The 20,683-nt window shown below is 40.2% G+C and overlaps 1 protein-coding gene across 2 annotated transcripts in view; it reads right to left on the reverse strand.

Moving 5' to 3' along the window:
• sncb (synuclein, beta) overlaps positions 1-20,683 on the reverse strand; it is a 61,836-nt gene that overhangs the window by 20,508 nt on the left and 20,645 nt on the right. For both annotated transcript variants that reach the window (XM_048603710.1, XM_048603711.1), the window contains exon 5: positions 8,668-8,766. In XM_048603710.1, coding sequence (XP_048459667.1) covers positions 8,668-8,766 — 99 coding nt within the window. The remainder of the gene's footprint in view (positions 1-8,667; positions 8,767-20,683) is intronic.

Here is a 20,683-nt window from a genome sequence, read left to right on the forward strand (position 1 = left end):
TTGTCTCGGATTCTCCAGCATCTGCAGTTCCTACTATCTCTGATTCAATTTTAACCCCACTGCGAAGCCTCTTCTAAGGATGCCTAGCCTGAAGAAGTTACCCTCCTCCCTCCGGACAAACTGTAGATAATAAGGCTGGTGGCAGACTGAAGCTTTTAAGTGGCATTATTAACCACTTAGAGGCTTAATTGGCAGTGATTCAGCAGAAAGCACCTGCAGCTTCAATTTAGCATTAGAAGTATTTAACATTGTAAGGATTAATTAAGGTAAAGGGGTAAGACATGGCAGGAGAGCTCCAAATCGTAGTCTGCGTCTCTTGCTGGATATGGGAAGTCGGGCTTTTCCAGTGCCCAGGACCTGTGTGCGTGCGTGCGTGTGTGTGTAAGAAGTGTCTCCAGCTGCAGCTCCTGGAAGTCCGAGTTTCGGAGTTGGAGTGACATCTGGGGACACTGTGGAGCATTCGTGAGGTGGAGAGTGTCATGGATCACACGTATAGAGTGGTGGTCACACCACAGACTCACACACGACTGGCAGAAAGGGAATGGGTGACCACCAGGCAGAACAGAAATCTCCTATGGCTATTCCCCTGCAAAACAGATATACTGTTTTGGATACTGTTGAGGGGAATGGCTTCTTGGGTTAACAGTTGCCAAATTCATGGCACCATGGTTAGCTCTGCTGTAGAGGAAGGGAGAAATAGGCATAGAAATGCTGTGGTTATCGGGGATTCAATCGTAATGGGAAAAGATAGGTGTTTCTGTAGCCGCAAGCGAGAGTCCAGGATGATGTGTTACCTCCCTGGTGCTAGAGTCCTGGATGACTTGGAACAGTTACAGGACATTCTGGAGGGAGAGGACGAACAGCCAGTGATCATGGTACATGTTGGTACTAACGACATAGGTTAAAAAAAGGATGAGATCCTAATGGCAGACTACAGAGAATGTAGGACCTCAAAACTAGTTATCTCAGGATTACTACCAGTGCCACGAGCCTGTCACAGTAGAAACAGCAAGATATGTAGGACGAATACGTGGCTGAAAAGATGGGAGGGGCAGAGTTTCAGATTCTTGGGGTATTGGAACCGGTTCTGGGGGAGGTGGGAACTATATAGACTGGACAGGTTACGCCTGGCAGGGCCAGGACTGACTTCCTTGGTGCTGTTCTTGGTAGAGTAGTTGGGGAATGTTTAAACTAGTGAGGCAGAGGCATGGGAACCAGAGGAGTAGGGTAGTAGATGCAGAAATTGAGGGAGAGGAAGAAACCAAGGCAAACATGACTAAGAACAAGAACAGGAAATGCTACTGGAAAGAGCAGGGGAGGTGGTATGAAATGCATGTGTTTCAATGCGAGAAGTATAACAGGCAAGGTAGATGAACTTAGAGTTTTGGTTAGTACTTGGAACTATGACATTATTGTAATTACAGAGACTTGGCTGGAAGTGGGACAGGACTGGGAGCTGAATGTCTTAGGAATTAGATGTTTCAGGTGTGAAGAAGGGGATGTAAAAGGAGTGGGGGAGTTGCATTACTGGTAAAGGAGTAACTCACAGCTGTACTGAGGGAGCATACATCAGAGGACTCGTGCAGAGAGGCCATATGGGTAGAACTCATGATTAGGAAAAGTGAAATCACAATGCTGGGGGTATACCACAGGCCTCCCAACAGTCCGTGGGAGATACAGGAGAGAATATGTAGACAGATTTTGGAAAGATGTAAAAACAGCAGGGTTGTTGTGGTGGGTGATTTTAACTTCCACTATATTGACTGGGAGTCACTTCATGGCAGGGGCTTGGATGGGGCAGAATTTGTAAGGACCATTCAGGAGGGTTTCTTGACACAGTATGTAAACATTCCAACCAGGGAAGGGATTATTCATTGAGGGCCGAAGGGCCTGTACTGCGCTGTAATGTTCTATGTTCTATGTTCTATTCTGGACCTGGTTTTGGGAAATGAGCTCGACCGGGTGAGTGAAGTTTCATTGGGAGAGCATTTTTGAGAGCAGTGACCATAATACTGTGAGTTTTAAGATACTCAATGGATAGGGATAACAGCAGTCCTCGGGTAAAGATGTTAAATTGGGGGAAGGCGAACTACAACAATATTAGGTAGAAACTGGAGAATTTTTATTGGAGGTGGCTCTTTAACAGTGAATCAGACATGTAGCAATATTTCAAACGGCAGTTGATAAGGGGTCAGGAGTGGTACGTTCCTGCAAGAATGAAGGATAGGTATGGCAAATTACGTGAACTTTGGATGACCAGGGATGTTATGACCTTGGTCAAAAAGAAAAAGGAAGCATATGTAAGGTCTAGGAGGATGGGAACTGATGAAACTCTTGAAGCACATAACGAAAGTACGAAAGAACTTAAACAAGGAATTATAAGGTCTAAAAGGGGTCATGAAAAGTCGGTATCAAACAGGATTACAGCAAACCCCAAGGCTTTTTATACATATATAAAAAGCAAGAAGGTACCACGAAAAGGATGGGCCCACTCAAGGGCAAAGGAGCAAATCTATGTGTGGAACCAGAAAAGCTAGATGAGGTTCTAAATGAATACTTTGTGTTGGTATTCACCAAAGAGAAGTAAATAGTAGAGGACGATCTCAGGGAAAGGAATATCAAATTTCTAAGCCAAGTTGCTATTAAAAAAGAAAAGGTGTTGTGAGTCTTAAAAAGTATTAAGGTAGATAAGTCCATGGGTCCAGATGGAATCCATCCCAGAATATTGAGGGAGGCAAGATAACAAATTTCTGGAGCATTGACAGACATCTTTGTATCCTCTTTGGCTATAGGTGAGATCCCAGAGGACTGGAGAATAGCCAATGTTGTCCCATTGTTTAAGAAGGGTAGCAGGGATAATCCAGGAAGTTACAGGCCTGTGAGCCTCATGTTGGTGGTAGGGAAATTATTGAAAAGACTCTCAGGGACAAGATCCATACATATTTAGAAACAAATGGACTTAATAGCGAAAGACAGCATGTGCGGGAGAGGTTGTGTCTCACTAACTTGATTCAGTTTTTTGAGGAGGTGATGAAGATGATTAATGAAGGAAAAGTGGTTGATTTTGCCTACATGGACTTAAGCAAAGCTTTTGACAAGGTCCCTCATGGCACACTGGTAAAGAAGATAAAGTCACATGGTATTGGGTTGAGCTGGCAAAATGGATACAGAACTGGCTTAATCATAGGAGACAGAGGGTGGCAGTGGAAGGATGCTTTTTGGAATGGAGGGTTGTGACTACCGGTGTTCCATAGGGATCAGTGCTGGAACATCTGCTCCTCGTGGTCTGCAGAAATGATTTGGAAGAAAACGTGGCTGGTTAAAATTGGTAAGTTTGTGGATGCTACAAAGATTGGTGGAGTTATGGATAGTGAGGAGGACAATCAGAGGATATGGCAGGATGTAGATCAGTTGGAGGCATGGGCAGAAAAATGGCAAATGGAGTTCAATACGGACAAATATTAGGTGATGCATTTTGGAAGGTCAAGTACAGGTAGAAATTCTAGTGATTGATAGGATCCTTAGGAGTATTGATATGCAGAGGGATCTGGGTGTGCAAATCCACAGATCACTGAAGGTAATACAGGTAGATAAGGTAGTAACAAAAGGCCTACGGCATGCTTGCCTTCATTTGGAAGGGGCATTGAGTATAAGATTGTGAACGGCATGGATTGAGTGTAAAGTATGAGGCATTTTCTCAGGGTGGAGGGTCAATTATTAGGGGACACAGGTTCAAGGTATGGTGGGGAGAGGAGTTTAAAAGACATGTGCGAGGCAAGTTTTTCACACAAAGGATGGTGTGTGCCTGGAAGGCGTTGCCAGAGGAGGTGGTGGAAGAAGACACAATAGCAGCATTCAAGAAGCACCTGGATGAATACATGAATAGGAAGTGAATAGAGGGATACGGATCCTATAAGTGAAGGCAAAATGTGTCAGTGCAGGCTTGGAGGACCTAAGGGCATGTTCCTGTGCTGCATTGTTCTTTGTTCTGAACTGGAATTGTTGCCCATAGTCCCTCGCTCTTAGAACTCGATGGTTGACGAGAAGAGAAGGAAGCCAGTATCTCAACAGTTTCAACCTGCCAATTACTGAACCATCTCGCCACCCTGCTCCGTCATCTCGCGGGAGGGGAAAATACCACCCCATAGAACTAAAAATATTGGATCAAATTTCAATTTATGCATTCTGCACACAATCTCTTTGGTAATTAATGTTATTGCTTTAACTTGAAAAGAAACAACATGCAAGATCAATTGTACTGTTGTCAGTTGTAGTGTACCAACATTTCCTTGAAATAATATTCAAATCCAACAGCATATCAGAGCAAGTATGAGTAATTTGTTACATTAATCTTACTGTCATGATATTAATTCCCACACAGCTGATCATACAGTATTATATTCTCCTTCAAAAATCCGAGTAGCTCTATTCATGCTTCCTTGAATACAATATTAATTATTTGCTGTGGAAACTTCTACTTTCTAATTTTCATTGGATGAAATTTAGCTATTCAGTCATAGTTATGTCTGCATCGGGGAGAACATATGGATATATATCGTGAACTGGGGAGGTCTACTATTAAGCGATTCTCTTTAGCAGTATCTGGAGCCTAATTCACTTTCCATTTAAACTTGCAAGACAAAAAGAACCCACAACAACTGTGAAAGGGTGAAGATTGAATGCCTGGCATTCCTGCACATTCTCCAAATTCCTGCTGAGAAAGAGATATTCGAGTTGTTTTTTATCATTAATTCACAAGGTATGGTTGTTTCTGGCTCAGCCAGCATTTATTGCACACCCCAAATTGCCCAGCGTAAGATTCAATCACATTGCTGTGGATCTGGAGTTAAATGTGGGCCAGCAGTTTCCTTCCCTAAAAGGGCATCAGTGAGCCAGATGGGATTTTCAGACAAGAGTTTCACGGTCATCATTAGACTCTTAATGAATTCAAATTCAGCATGTGCCACAATGGGACTTGAGCCCTAGTCCCCAGGGCAGTACCTGAGATGAATAATCTGGCAACAATACCACTAGGCCAGCATTTCCCCTGAAGAAGAGCAGGGTGGTTGTTCCATCTCAGATGCTGTGATTAAAGTGATGGGTGTTGAGTGTCAGGAGGATTAATGCTTTGCCGGCGACTCTGGCTTCCGAAGGAGCATCTTGCACCCAAGGATGAGAGAAGAGAGCTGAATATTAAAAAAAGCTAATTTTGTTTGTTTTTCATTTGCATGTGATTGCAGCAGAAATGTGAGGAACACACCAATGAAGCTCCTTAGATCTCTTTTGAGGATGAGGAGGTCGATGTCTCAGAGAATACAGCATCTCATCTTTTCCATGCTCTAAGCACCAACAGAGTTACAATTTGTGTACACATTCTAATAGTTGGTAGCTGTTCGTGATTTGGTCTGAGGTCACACTCTGGTCAGTACCTCTTAGGAATGCAGATGTAGATAACAGAAACTGTGCTATCAAAGGCAACTTAGAGTCAGAGACCTTTGGAGACCAGGCCTATTGCTGAGGCTGGGAGAATCTGGTGGAGCTACTGAGCAGATATGTGCGATGGATAGAGGAATCAATTCATTGCTGCATCTGTGGAAAGGTTGACGACTGTCATCAAGAGGCAGATCCAGGAGAACACTCAGCGGGTGCCTAGTGCTAGTGTAAATTTGCAGACCATCATTATCACCATGAGCTCATTACAGAAGTGACTAAGCAAGATTGTGTGCTTAAAAACACCTTTCAGGTACACTTGCATACACGGGGAGCAGAGAGGCACCATTTTGCACTGGGTAACTGGGCATACATGTAAGTGCAATGTTTACAGGTAAGTATTCACAAGAGCTGTGTGAGGTCAAAAATGGCAACTGCTGCATAAAATCAATGTTAGACATTGTTTGGTATCGTTATAAACCCACTCTTCGACCTTCCAGTGCACGTGCTGCATGTCTGCTCTACTGCCCTTACAGCCCAAGGACTTTGTGAAGAGCATGCTGGTGCTGGAAATAGGCAGAGGACTTCCAGCCAGCATTTTTAGCTTTCCTTGCTTCTATAGGGAGATGCCAGCAGCTTTGATCTTGAGGAAGGTAGCAAGTTCACCATGCATATCAAACAATCTTCATTTGGGCATCAAACTATGATAGCCAAACACCACATACCTTTTTCTACAACTAGACGCTGCTTCATAAAATCTAGGAGCTCCAGGTTCCCATACAAGTATTTCCAACACTCACAGCTCCAGAACACTGCCACCACCATTCCTAACCTGGTTCTTACTAACAGTAATTTGGAAAAAAAAAAATCAGTGATTTTCCTTTTCCTTCGACAGTTTAGCAATTTCTCTGTTTAAGTAAATGATTCATGAAACTTGAATATATTTCTTACATCAATTCTGCACGCTATTTGAACCACACCTTCCATCCCATACATTCCCATTTTCCAGTCTCTGAGCTCCAAGTATAGTGCTGATATGATGCATGATAGGATGCTGTTTTGCAGTCTTGAATCCATTTCTTAGTCTGCAAGTTGTAGACCTTATTATGTGAATTCTGTATAGTTTCAGCAGTTGAGGGACAAGAGCTATGGTCACACCAATAGAAGGTCGGGAGATTTACATTCAGTGATCAAGGTTGCTTTCATACAGAATCTAATAAACAGTTGTGTATTGGTGTGGACAACATTGCTAGAGGACTAAAGGCAGAAAACCTATCAGCTATTAGTACAGAAAATATAGAGAACAACGTAGAAAGGGAACACGTGAATTACAATCAATAGACTACTGGAATATAAAAAGAAAACATGCTTCAGTGACTTACATCCTATGATACACTGACGTTTCACAAAAAAAATTCATCATTCAGCCTCACCAAACAGGAATTTGGAATATACATTGCGCAAATTTATTGCACATGGGGAAAATGAGGAAAGTTTTGAAATTGTTTGTCAGCCTGTTCAAATATGACGAGATTTATGTCCAGATTTGGTTGTGCAAATCCTACTAAATCCTCACTTTTTGAATTGGGATCATCCTTATTCATAATCTTCAAATGTTTTGATATGAAATGGATTATTCCAGTTTAGAAGACCATTTTGTATATTCCCAGAAATGTCAGAGCATTTCACAGATCCATTATTGTCACGTGAATCAAATCCTTATGACTTCTTGTTAATCCTGGTTCTCAATAAAATTTTATTTTTTGGCTCCCAAATGTTAAGAGTTGTGTATCTAATTAAATTTACAGCAGATCATATGAAATTAAAACAACCAATTATGTAGAAGCTTAATATCGCTGTTAGCACTTTGTGAGCAGGTGGGGTTATTAACACTGACAAAATTGACAGTGTGTCAGGAAGCAGCCAAGGTGCCAGTTTCCACATTTAACTCCAATGTGTTCAAAGTGCAGGTTAACTCACACTGTGCTTTAACTACTTAAACAGTAATATTCCTATATGATTGGAATCAAATACGACTAACTTGTGCATTGAATGCAGATATATGACCTGTAGAAGATTATTAATTTTATCCTATATTTGTGCAAGGCAATACTAAAAATAGTATCAATTAGAACAAGGTGTTGCTTTTGACTGAAAATCTTGCTAGCATTTTGTGAGGTGGCTGAAAATTCAGGAATAAGCCTGTATTTGCATGACCAGGAAACATCAACCTGAATTTACACTGGATTGGTAATTATCTCAGGGTGAGACATCGGCTCCCAATCAAAGCTCTCTCAAACAAGGGAATAATGGAATCTGGATAACAAGGTAAGTGGGCTGGGGTAGACTTGGGGGAGTGCAGCCACAGGTATAAAGTCTTCCAGGCCAGCCAAACAGATCTCACGGATAAGGGGAGGGAGGAAGCCAGGTCAGGGACTACCATAGAGTAGACGTTCTTTGGGAACAGACTGCCTAAACATTAGGGACCCCACCCTTGCTGCTGGTAAAATGCCAGTGGCAACAGAAGTAAACCTTAGTTATCCACTTCAGGGTCTCAATTGACTCACAGGTAGTGGACAATCCATCATCTCATCAGCCACTGCTAAAATGTCAATGGAGCTAAATATATGATATGATTGGCACCCTTTGCCAGATGACACAATTTTACATTGTCTGCCACAAACCCAACCCCACATAATCTCCATAGCCTGCCCCCAGAAAAGCATAAAACTCCCATATAACACTTATAATCCTGTTTCCAGTGTTTGATGTTTGATTTGGAATAATTGATCCCATGTCAAGGGTATTTTTAGTAATTTAGGACACTTATTGCCTTACATCATTATAACTGTTCTTATACTCTACTTTCATATATCTATTATTAATATTGCAATTATGTTGTGCATATGACACAATTAAAATGTGGAGTCTTTTTATCCTCATTTTTCACTTACGCAGAATATTTGCTAAATTAGCTGTAAATTTATCACTTCCAAATCAAATATCAGTTATTAGAGCTGTAAATAGTTTTTCATAAATCCTTAGTCCAATCTATCATTTTTCTAGACTGTTGGTTGAAGATACACATCAAAGCAATATTATTTGATGTACATTCAAATTTTACTATGTTCAGAATGAAAAGCTGCCCTAAAGTTTCAATGTTTGATAGATCCAGTACAACAACTTCACAAACATAATTGCATTAGTCACCTGCGACTGAGTATCTGATTATCTTACCTGTGGAGCCTCTTCATAAGTTTCAGGTTCAACTTCACCTTCTGATTCCATTGTATTTTCTCCCATGATTTCAACAGCTTCTTCCCCAACCTCTTCAGGCTGTCAATAGAAAATAAACTAACTCATAAATTTACACACAAAATAACATTACTTGAAAATGTAATTACAGTTACACGGAGCAAATTAAAGCTAGCTGTTTGGCAGGAAGAGGGTTGGCAGGCAGTAAAATTGCTCATGGAACTCATACATTCATCTCACAGCGGATAATTGTAACCAGCTCTTCTGAGCATCAAGAAGTGCACCTGCTAGAAGTCACTAGGGTTCATATTTATGTTAGGCTTACAGGTAATATTGAAGCATGAGATTGATGGAGACTATGCATATAATGCCCAGATATTTAAATCTCCCACTACCATGTTCAAACTGTTTTGACACTCCATCATAGCCCTCACCTATTCTAGCTCCCATTCTGAGTTTAAAGCAAGTCTACAAAATGCCTTTCAAATACTATACATTATACAATCCTTTTAAATGGGGTTTGATTAGCTCAGTGGCTGGATGGCTTGTTTATGACGCAGAGTATGCCAATAGCATAGAGTCAATTGCTACACTGGCTGAGGTTACTACAAAAGATTCTTCGATTTATGCTTATTATGATTAATCATTTATTTTCATGGCATTTCTTTTAATGTTAAACTGCGATGGGCCTTGACACTATAAATTTCCAACTTCAAATTCCATAAGCAATTAAGCAGCAAAAATAAACTAAATTAAAAAAAAAAAAATCTTTCTAATTAAAAATAACAATTAATTATTATCTATTACTCTGTCATTAGACCTGCAAAAGTAATAACATTAAACAATTTATTGCAAACTTACTAACTTGTTTGCTACCTTAATGAGGAATCACACCAAATCCAAAATAGCCTCCCAGAATATCATTCATAACTTTCCCAGAAAGAAGTTTTAGCCATGTCCTTATACCTTTTGCTTACAATTGTTTAACCATTTTAAAATTCTTCAAGTTCATATTCCAATTGCATCAATATATACTCTATTTGAAAGTTCTGCATGTTAATATTTATGAAGAACCTTTCAAAAATCCAATAAAATTTTATTTTCTGAATAGTCCTCATCAACTGGTCTTGCTAGGTGCTGAATGAATTCTGACAGATCTGAAACATAAATCCACATTGGCTACACTCAATGAATGCCTTACTTCATTAGATGGTATCGATAGTTTGTTTTTGTTGTTATTAATTCATAGGATGTAGGCATTTCTGGGAAGAACACTCTTTATTTCTGATACCTAAATGCCTTGAAAAGGTGGTGAGCAGCCTTCTTGAACTGCTGCAGTCTTACTCCTACAGTGCTCTTAGGTAAAGGGTTTCAGGAATGACAATAAAGGAATGGGATTTTGTTCTAAGTCAGGATGGTGTGCAGTTTGGAGGGGAACTTGTACATGCAACTTCAAGTTTACTACAGAATTAAAATTAAGATATGAACACTCCCCCCAGCTTTAAGCTGGCCCTCCAAATCCAGTGCAAAATTTGCAAAATGTAATTTGCTTACTTCAATCAAACTCATGAGCAGCAACTTGGCATATGGATGCACATAGCTTGCAAAATTATTTATTCTTGTTAGCAAAGATTTCAAAAGGAAACACATGGGTCTGTGAATCATATTATGAAAAGACAATAGTGACAAATTTTGGTTTGCAAAAGAGCTGCAATTGCAGTTGAGATTAAAGAGGGCTTGCCGGCCTCTGAAGCATCAAAACATTTCAGTCAGTGAAAGATGATTTCACCTGTAGTTGTGAAATCTGTAGTAATTGTAGCAAGGTCAGCCAGCTGGACCTCACAGAATAGGAGTTCCATGATTGGGGCTGTTAATCTGGTCCAATCAGGGAGCCCTGGCTGACAGATAAAAAAGGTGAGTGTCAGAGATACTGATATTCTAGTACCTGACTCTGAATGAGGCAGTACTAAAGTCAAGGACTGTTCATGTGTAAATAAAGGATGGCTTGATGATGGGATACCAGCCTCTATGGAATTATTTAATCACCCGACTCATTCCATGGAAAGTTATTGCCAATGAAGTCCTGTCTGAGTTGCTGCAGCCGATCATGCCACACTGTAGGACAGTGAAGGTGAAGTTCCCTCTAATGAACAACCTTATTTTGCTACTAGGTATAATGCTGCGGACCTCACAGATCATCATCATCTATTATATTATTATCAACTAATATGGGCTGAAGCAAGGCATGAGACCTAATGGAATGAAGGAATGTGTGATGGATATATAAATTTGGGCGTAAGTGAATGAGAATTAATTGCATACATATAGTGTTTTAGCAGGTGGCTAACTGTCATTTAAACAGAGTCCAAGTCCCAATTTAAGTACATTTATCTTCTAGTGTACAACATACACACCTTTGTTCCACCCTCCAACTGTCGAAAGCAAAGCATGCAAGGATCATATCACACCTTTTGTACTGTACTGCAATAAAACCTCAGCACTGAACAGCATGGGAACCTCTTGTGAAGGGGAAATTTTATAGCCCTTGTTAATTCCAGTGGAAGAAAATGTTGCATTGCATACATGCTGTGTGTCATGACAGGGTGTTCTGATCCCTGCACCTCGAATGTTGCAGCAGATGTCACAATTTTCACATAATGTCCCGGGACTTACTGATTTGATGGCCTGTCAGTGCCATTGCCCCAATCTCATCTTGAAGATAAATGACTGCATGTCTTCTCCACTTTAGCTGCATCATGATGGCACCTTCTGCTAGAAACACTGCACTAGGAGGTTGCACTACATTCACCTGGAGGGTAATACCAGTCCTGGGCTTCCAGACACTTGTGTTCTTCTTCAATTTACGTAGCAGTTTTCAGATGGACACAGAGATTGCATAGCTTCTGTGCCTGTTGCTATGAGCTAATGTGGTTAACATCAGAAACAAGCAGCAACTAAAGTTGCTCAGGTGGGGAATTAGGTCAAATTATAAACCTGTTAGAATACGTTGTTAAGGGGTCAAGGAACTCAGAATTGACTCATTCAATCATTATTAGATAGATATATTATGGAATATCATAAATTGGTACAGGAATATATGAACTCCGTGAAATGTGACATGTTGAGTGAGATTCTTGGCAACAGAAGGCTACCTTAGACCTATGATTTGCAAGCCTTTCCACCATTGTGTCTGTGATTGATTGATTGATTGATATGTTTAACCGAAAACTTCTTTATCATTGTAATCTGTTCAATCAGGATAGTAGAAGATGAACCAAACTGATCTAGTCTTAGCCAGAAGACTGGAGACCTGTTTTTAGAAACCAGCAGTGAATGACTAAAAGAGGGAGAAAATTCATAATGAAAATTGGCAAAAAATATATAAACAGACAGCAAGAGCTTATACAGGCAAATAAAAAGGGAGTAACAAAAGTAAGTGTGGAATCTTTGAAGGATGTGACTAGGAAATTGATAATGGGGAAGAGAGAAATTTGGCAGATAATTTAAGTCAATATTTTACTTTGGTCTTAGGGTGGACGACACTACAAATATCTCAAAGTTATCAGATAAACAAGATGCTAATGGGAGGAAAAAGTTTGTTTCAGTCTCTATAATGAGGGACAATGCACTTGGGAAACTAGTGGAATTAAAGGCAGACAAGTCATCAGGACAAGATGGTGCAAAAATAGGTTATCCAAGAACTCTGACTGGGAACAAAAAAGCCAAACTCCATTTACCTTACCAACTTCTTGCTGCATCTGCATGCTAGTGTTTTGTCTTTCATGCAGAAGAACATCCAGATCCTTCTGTACTGTACTTTTTTGTGTTTTGATGCTTACATTTTCCGACATTAAACTCCATCTACCGAGGTTTTGCCCGTTTGCTCAACCCCTTTTAGATGCCATAATGATGAGAACATAAGAAGGTAAATTGAAGGAAATTTGGCTTTCTTTGCTCTGGGGTTGCAGTTTAAAAATAGGGAAAGCTTGTCATAACTTTACATGGTGTTGGTTGCACCTTGAGTAATGTGTACAGTTGCGGTCCCTTTACTTAAGAAAGGATATACTGGAATTGAATGCAGTTCAAAAGAAATTCACTAGGGTGATTTCTAGGATAAAAGGGTTGATTTAACAAGAACGGATAAACGGGTCAGGTCTTTATTCACTGCAGTTGGAGAATGAGGACCAAGAAGAAATATTCAATGATGGTTATGATTGGATATAGCCAGAATTTGTAGTCAACATGGCTGGTCAATGTTCACAATCAGGATTCTGGGATAACAGTTGTCTTTAACTGGTACAGTGTGAGTGTCTGATTAATACAATTGCCCCTTGAAAGCCCTTCCGACACTCACAAAGCACATCTTATTCCCTCAAAGGTAAAACACTTACTCCTCCCATTTTGCTTGTGATGGCAGCCATTTTTCATTAAAGCTGCACATTTGTGATTCAGATGAGCATGGAGGTAACAGAGGAAACGCTTCAAATCCCACAAATCTTTATGTTCCTTTCTGCCTTGCTCTCCAATTCAACTCCATTTGGTATGACCTTCTCCACATACCGACCCAACTTTTATTTAACTGCTCATCTCCCCACTTTACCCCCGAACACTTAGTTATGCCAAACATTGTTATGCCATGTGCCCCCATTGAAACTTCGGTGATGGTGATCATCGAAGGTACATCCCAATACTGCAGTACCCCTTGCCCTCCCATAGTCTATTATCTCCTATTCTTATATGTTGAGTGTTCCACCATCATAAATATTTTCCTCTTTGCATCCCAGTATGCTGCCTCTGACCTCCACAAATGACATACCCACCACCGCAGTGGCCCTTAATAATTGCACTGACTATCAACGAACAGACTCCTGGGACTGACCATGGTCCACCCCTTGACTGACTTGGGACAAGAGCCTCAAATGATGTTTGACCAGATTCCTGACTTGTATCTGTGCAGCTTCCTAACTGACTTCCTGTTCATCACTGGACTACTTGCACCGGAAATGCAGAAATAACTGGGGCCCATTCCCCTGGACAGAATCCAGGACTCCAAAGCTCCAAGCAGCCAACTGACCATTTCTAAATCTGTGGACTGATATAGGATGACACTGTTGACTCACTATATAAATATACCTGCACTGAGGGTTGTCTACCTTGACTGAGGACTACTCCTGTTACACTTTGAGACATGGTCATTCATTTTTTTATTCAATCCACATTCAGTGTGTTTGCTGTGTAAGCTGCTGGCATATGCTGCAGGCGTGACATTGGCATTGCACAGTGCTATAAAGCAACATGTCCATCCCCTTGATTGATCATTGCTGGAAAACATGACAAGTTGTCTGGCTTTGTATCTGTGCTAAAAGGCAAGGCAAGCCAGAATTACTGTGAGGCTTAAATGGTGAATGAGGTGACAACGTGCAAAGAGGGAAGACAAGGCAGAGATGCCGAGAGCACCAAAGTAGGTCCAAAGTAAATAACTGGTGATAAATCAAGCCAAGAGCCCTCAGATGCATCCTGTTTCAGTTCATGAGATGGTTCTGTCTGTGCATGCCAAACAGCCTGGCAGCATTATTGCAATGTAAGGTGCTGGTGAGCTCTAAAGTGTAGTATTAAAGTTGTGGGCTGTATTATAAACTAGTTTGTTATGATCGGGTGAGATTGATGCTTGTGCAGTGCCAGTCTCTGCGGACAACAGATGGAGGTGATCACAACCCATGGTGTGAGTCCAGAGATGTTGGCGATAGCTGGTCAAGACGGATTCTTGGAGAATACTCTGGCGAATTGCAGCTCAGACTTTGTATCGGGAATTGTCACCATCTAGTTCTCTCCACTGCCTGGGACAATTGCTAACTGCATATAAATGATGGGATGAATTATGTAATAATGAGACGTTAATACGTACGAATAGCCCCCATGCCAGACACAACAAGATCCTCATTTAGTTGTCAAAACCTTATGCACAAAATTGAACCATTTTACTCAACATGGACGAACTTTTTTTTCCCTTTTCACCATATTTTCCCAATTGTCTCGCCATTGCAAATGTTGTTCAGGACCTAGAAAAATTCAGCCCAGAGTTCCTATTGTGCACTTACGCACAAAGGAAAATGAATTCAATCATGCAACCTGTAAAACGTGAGTCTCTCAATCAATAGAGTCTTTTCAAAATTGGCGGCAATCATAAACCAGCCTATTTCTGCATTCTCAGACATGAAATAATCAATTGGACAAATAATAGAAGCCAAGTACAACGGATGCTGGTGATCTAAAATAAAAATAGTAAGTGATGGAGAAACTCAACAGCACTAGCAGCATCTGAGGAGAGAGAAAAACAATGATAACATTTCAAATCCGATATGACTCATCTTCAGAACAGACAATTTAACAGGTGATCACTCAAGGCAGAAGTATAAAGTTAACTCTGATCAATAAAGCAGTTACACCACTTGGGTTTTTGCACGGAGTCTAACTAAAGTTACTATATGAGGCAATGTTTAAAATGCTCCCACAATTACAGTCCATCGTGTTGGCGGTAGTACATTAGTATGGATAGAGAATTGTATAACTAATAGAAGGTAGACAGTTGGGAGAAGGGGGGCATTTTCAGGATGTCAACCTGTAACTAGTGATGTGCCGTAAGAATCAGTGCTGGAGCCACAATTATTTACAATATATATTAATGATTTGAATGAAGAAAGTGCATGTACTAAGGTTGTGGATGACACAAAATATAGGTGCGAAGGCAAGCAGAAAGGATAACACAGAGAGTCTGCAGAGGGATATAGACAGGTTAAATGAGTGGGCAAAATACTTGGCAGATGAAGAAAGACTGCAGAAAACTACAGAACAAAGGGATTTTGGAGTCTACACCCATGAATCACAAAAAGCCAATATCCAAGTTCACCAGGCAATAAGGAAGGCAAATAGAATGTTGTCATTTATTTCAAAGGAATTAGAATATAAAAATAGGTAAGCCTTGCTTAAATATAAAAGGTAATAGTTGGATCAAACCTGGAATACTATGAACAGTTCTGCTCCCCTTGTCTAAGGAAAGACACACTGTAATTGGAGGCAGGCCAGAGGTGTTAAAACCTAAAATATAAAATCTAATTTAAATCTATCTTATACTAGGTATGGAGGGGGCTATCTTTTGAGGAGAGGTAGACTAGATTGGGCCCATACTCATTGGAATTTAGAAGAATGAAAGGTGTTCTTATTAAAACATGCAAGGTTCTTGGGAGAACTGACAGGATAGATGCAGAAACATTGTTTCTCCTCGTGGGACAGTCCACAACCAGAGGACATAATCTTGGAGTAGTAAATCGGTGGAATTCATTACCACAGACGGCTGTAGAGTTTGGTTGTTAAAAATATTCAGAGTTGAGATAGATAGATTTTTAACCTGTAAGGGAATCCAGGGTTATGGGGAAAAGGCAGGAAAGTGAAATTTGGGGTTAGCAGATCAGCCATGATCTCATTGAAAGTACAGACTTGGTGAGCTAAATGGCCTATTTCTATCCTTACGTCTTAAGGTCTAAATCACGTTTTTCAAAGTAAGCGAAGGTTTCTAGTAGAAACAAATACAAGATCTGTATCTCTCGTCTGTCGGACCTGCTGATATTGATACCACTATAAATATATACAGTATTTATAAATATAATTATATTGTAATGTTTACTGCAAATAATTACACTGTCATAATTATTGAAGCCAATTGAGTTGCTAAATGTCTGAGTGTAACCACAAAAGGTTTGAGTTTTGTACAACATCTTTCCTTATTACATGCAGCTGCATACTGTAAATTTCATTAACATGAAAACAGTTCTGCTGTAAAGAGAATAAAGTCATACGCTTATAGTTTATTTATTTTATGTTGAACTATGTCTATAAAATACTAAATGTCACAATGAAATTTAATCTGCAAAGCTTTCTAGAAATGTTTCACACTGCAATAAAATGCTGGCTTAACAAGTGGCAATTTTTCTTTAAGTTTAGAGCTTTATTCTTATTTCACTTTCTGAACAGAGTTTGAAGCCACTTCAAAACTGGAAAACTGTGTTGGAAAAATTACAAGGAAGCTCAATACTCAAAAGTTTAACACAGGTTTGTTTCTATGGAATTGACTTTGACTGACGCAGACAGATTTGAAGTAATTAATGGGAGCAGATGGTGTTAATCATTGGAGACACTTGTTTAAGTCATCCCTGTTTTCTTAAGAATGGTGAACTCAAAATCAATCCAGGCTGCAGAATCAATCACTGAATAATATTAGGGATGCAAAGGGAAATCTTCTTCTCACAATCTTTGTCTATGTTAAGACAAATATCAATTAATTGCAAAAAAATTTATAATTCAGCTGGTTGGTGAATTAGTGATCTGCATTCTCTGAAGCAGATCTTCTACTCACCAGTGGAAATTACACTCCAGAGCACCAAGGCCTGAGTTGTTGCTTTCTGTGCATTAAATACAAATTTGCTTTCAAAAGCATTCATATTTTTGCAAGATCATACATCATTTGTTGATTGGTAAGATTGTGCAGAGAACATAGCTTCTCAAACCAAAAGTTCATAAGGAAAGAGATTTTCTCATGCATTACAAAATTCTGTTTTCTAATGCTACTCTTTTTTAAAAATCAAATACACAACCAAATAAAGATTATAAGCACGACAACTTTTACAGCCAGCTTTAAGAAGATCAGCACTGGGCTCAGAGGCTGTCAATATGACTCAATAAGATCAGTTGACACAGCGGAAATGAAAACTGTTAGAACCATCTTGCTTCCACCATAAGCCATAAAGTAGAGAAAAGAAAGTAAAGTCGACAAAGTAAAACATTTATGCTGAAGTCTTGATCTCTGGGAATTTGAATCTAAAATATTTGAAAATAAATTATTTTAATGGTTAATAAGTTGATATGTGATAAATCTCAGTAGAACATTGAAATATTCACAGCTTCTTGAAGATCTTATGTGATCAGTTCCAGTCATATTTTTAAAGAGATAAGCAGAAGCAATAAATCAGAGATTCTCTCAATCATCTGCTGCATCTTCAGCAGAAAATCAATGGAAATCCCAAACAAATTGTATAAGCGGTAGTACTTGCCTTCATCTGGATTAAACAATCATGAGAAAAATCACATTAACCCAACCCAAACGTTGCTTACTTGTGACGTTAACTGACTCAGTGAGTGTTCCTACTATTACACTCATATAATCTCCAGGAGTTGGAAATAAAGCATTGATGTGTTGATAGCTACATGGATCTTCTTACACTATATTGATACAATGATGATAAAAAAAACCAGACTATTGATCTTCAAATTATATTGTCTGATTTTAATAGCTGGGATCTTCATGGATAGAAGCAGCTTTAACAAGAGACAGAAGACACTGACTTAAAATGCCCAGAGCAATCACCTGACTAGTGAGCCAAACTTCATGAAATCAACATGGAGGAAATAAAGGCAACAATTTCTGACGGCACACTTATGCATGCTATCCATGGCTTAAATTTGTGCTTGTACAAGTTTCACTGGGTTCGAGTTTTAGTAGGCTGTAGCTGTGAATGGAAGGAGGGAGTAGGGGAGGCTGTGAAGGGCGAGATGGAGGGGGAGGGAGAGAGAAATTGTGGAGAGGAGTTGGGGGAGAGGGGGAGGGGAATAGGGAGGAGGGGAGAGAGGAAGAGGGGCGATGGAGGGGAGAGGAGGAGGGGTAGAGGAGTGGGAGGGGGCCTCACAGGTCTTACTCTCTCTCCTGTGCTTCCACCATTCTTCTGCATCCTCACTCCTTGTTCTCTCTCCCCTGCCCTCTCTCACTTATGCTCTGCATTCTCTCTCCCTGGTCTTCACTCCTCTGCCTTCCACACCCTCACTCCCTGGTCGCGTCTCATCTATCCTCTGCATCCTCACTCCCTGGTCCTCAATCCCCTGCCTGTCACATTCTCACTGCCTTGCCCTCACTCCCCTGCCCTCTGCTACCACACTCCCTGGTCTTCTCTTGTCTATCCTCTGCATCCTCACTCCCTGGTCCTCAATCCCCTGCCTGTCACATCCTCACTCTCTGGTCCTCAATCCCCTGCCGGTCACACCCTCACTCCTGAGTCCTCACAGCCTTACCCTCATGCGTCTGTCCTCATTCGCCTATTTTAAGAATGTGCTTCTTTGTGCATGCGTAAATGTGGCTCTTGCAAAAGGCATCTTCAGAATTCTATGTGACGTAGCAGGTCTTGAATTCATTTTTGTACTGGGCACTATCATTTTTTTAACAATGCACCTATTTGTGTGTGCTTGAAAATATGTATTTACATTTTTCTTGAGGTTAGCAGATAATAAAATTTCTGTTTCTTCCACTCAAGAAACTTACTAACTTGTTCCTTATCGTTGCAATAGAAATAAGTTAATCACATTTTGATTGGAGAGAGGTTTAGCCTTGCACTAAAGAGAACATAAATCTTTGTTATGGCCAGCTGAGAAGGTTGGAAAGAGGACAGCCAGTTGACCCTGCCTCAGCTGATCGTAACAAAATTGTTGTGGGATGCAACATGAACAGTGTTTGGTGAGGTTTGAGCACTGACTGGTATCATCATGATTTTCTGTAACGCAGCTGTCCCTTGAAGAAAGACTCAGACCACCTATATTTGAGCATTTAACATTCAAGGGGAGACAGGAAGACTGAGATTAAAAATCCATAAAATGTAATTGATATACAATCCAGACTGGAGACAATCAATTATGCTCGACAGAACAAGCTTCTGGAAACCACACAGAATTTACCTTCATCTGATCACTACAGTGGGTATTTGCTCTTTTATTTACAGGAGTACAAAACCAACATGTTGAGAGGTTTAAAAAACAGAAATTACTGTCCGTATCATAGTAGACAAAAAACTCACCACTGATAAAACTTTTTGCCATTAGTTTTAGCAGGAGGAACGTGGGCAAAGTTTTATATGGAGGTACAGAACTGAAGGGCAAACTTCTCTCTCTCTCTCTCTCTCTCTCACTCTCACACACACACACACACACACACACACACACACTTCAAGAAGCAAATACTGCAGATGCTGGAAATCTAAATTCAAACCAGAAAATGCTGGAGAAACTCGAAAGGTCTGGCAGCCTCTGCAGACAGAGAAACAGAGTTATCTTTTGAGTCCTTCTTCATAACTGGAGAAAAGTCACGTTGGATTTGGAAAGTTAACTCTGTTTCTCTCTCCACACATGCCATCAGACCTTTTGAGTTTTGCCAGCTTTTCCTGGTTTTAAAACTGAGAAGAAGCACGGCCCCGCAGAACATTGATCTGTGGATGGGTTAAATTGGTGCAGTTTGGGACTGTACAGCCACTCAGTAGGAGGAGCTCCCACCTTTAGCAGCTGCCACCAATCTGATTGGCAGAGGGTGCCAAAGTATATAATGGTTGTGGCTGGGACTGGATCACATCCCAAGATAAAAACCCACTGATCCCCAGAATGAGTTAAATTCAGGGTATTGTCCCACGACTGTCTGAACAGCTTAAAGAGGAGTTTGAGTTTTGGGATTAGGTGAGTTACTCTTGCAAAGAACCAGCGTAGACACTATGGGCCAAATTTATTGTAACAATTCTATAATTCTATGCATTCAGACAAGAGCTGGGTCTGAAAACCATCCCAGTAGTGAAACAAATCAATAATGACTGACAGCTCTCCTTCTACAAAATCATATTCTCTCCAGTAATAAAGTACTTGAATGCACTTAGGCTAAACTTCATTCATTTGTGTGATTTGTGGTTTTTAGTCTCCCATTGTTGCCTCTGACATAAGTGAATCTCTGTGTCCAAACATTGATTTGTTAGTCTTTAGCTGTCTCAATATAGATTTATATCTCTCAATACAGCATGTTAATTTCATTTCTGACAAATGGATATTGATCCCCAGAGAAAACATTTGTTTTTATTTTGTTGCAACATCATCTGCCAGTGAATGCTGAAAAATTGTGAATAAGAGAAACTCCCTTCAGGCT

This window comes from Rhincodon typus, chromosome 12 (assembly GCF_021869965.1).
Source record: "Rhincodon typus isolate 14 chromosome 12, sRhiTyp1.1, whole genome shotgun sequence".
NCBI lineage: Eukaryota > Metazoa > Chordata > Chondrichthyes > Orectolobiformes > Rhincodontidae > Rhincodon > Rhincodon typus.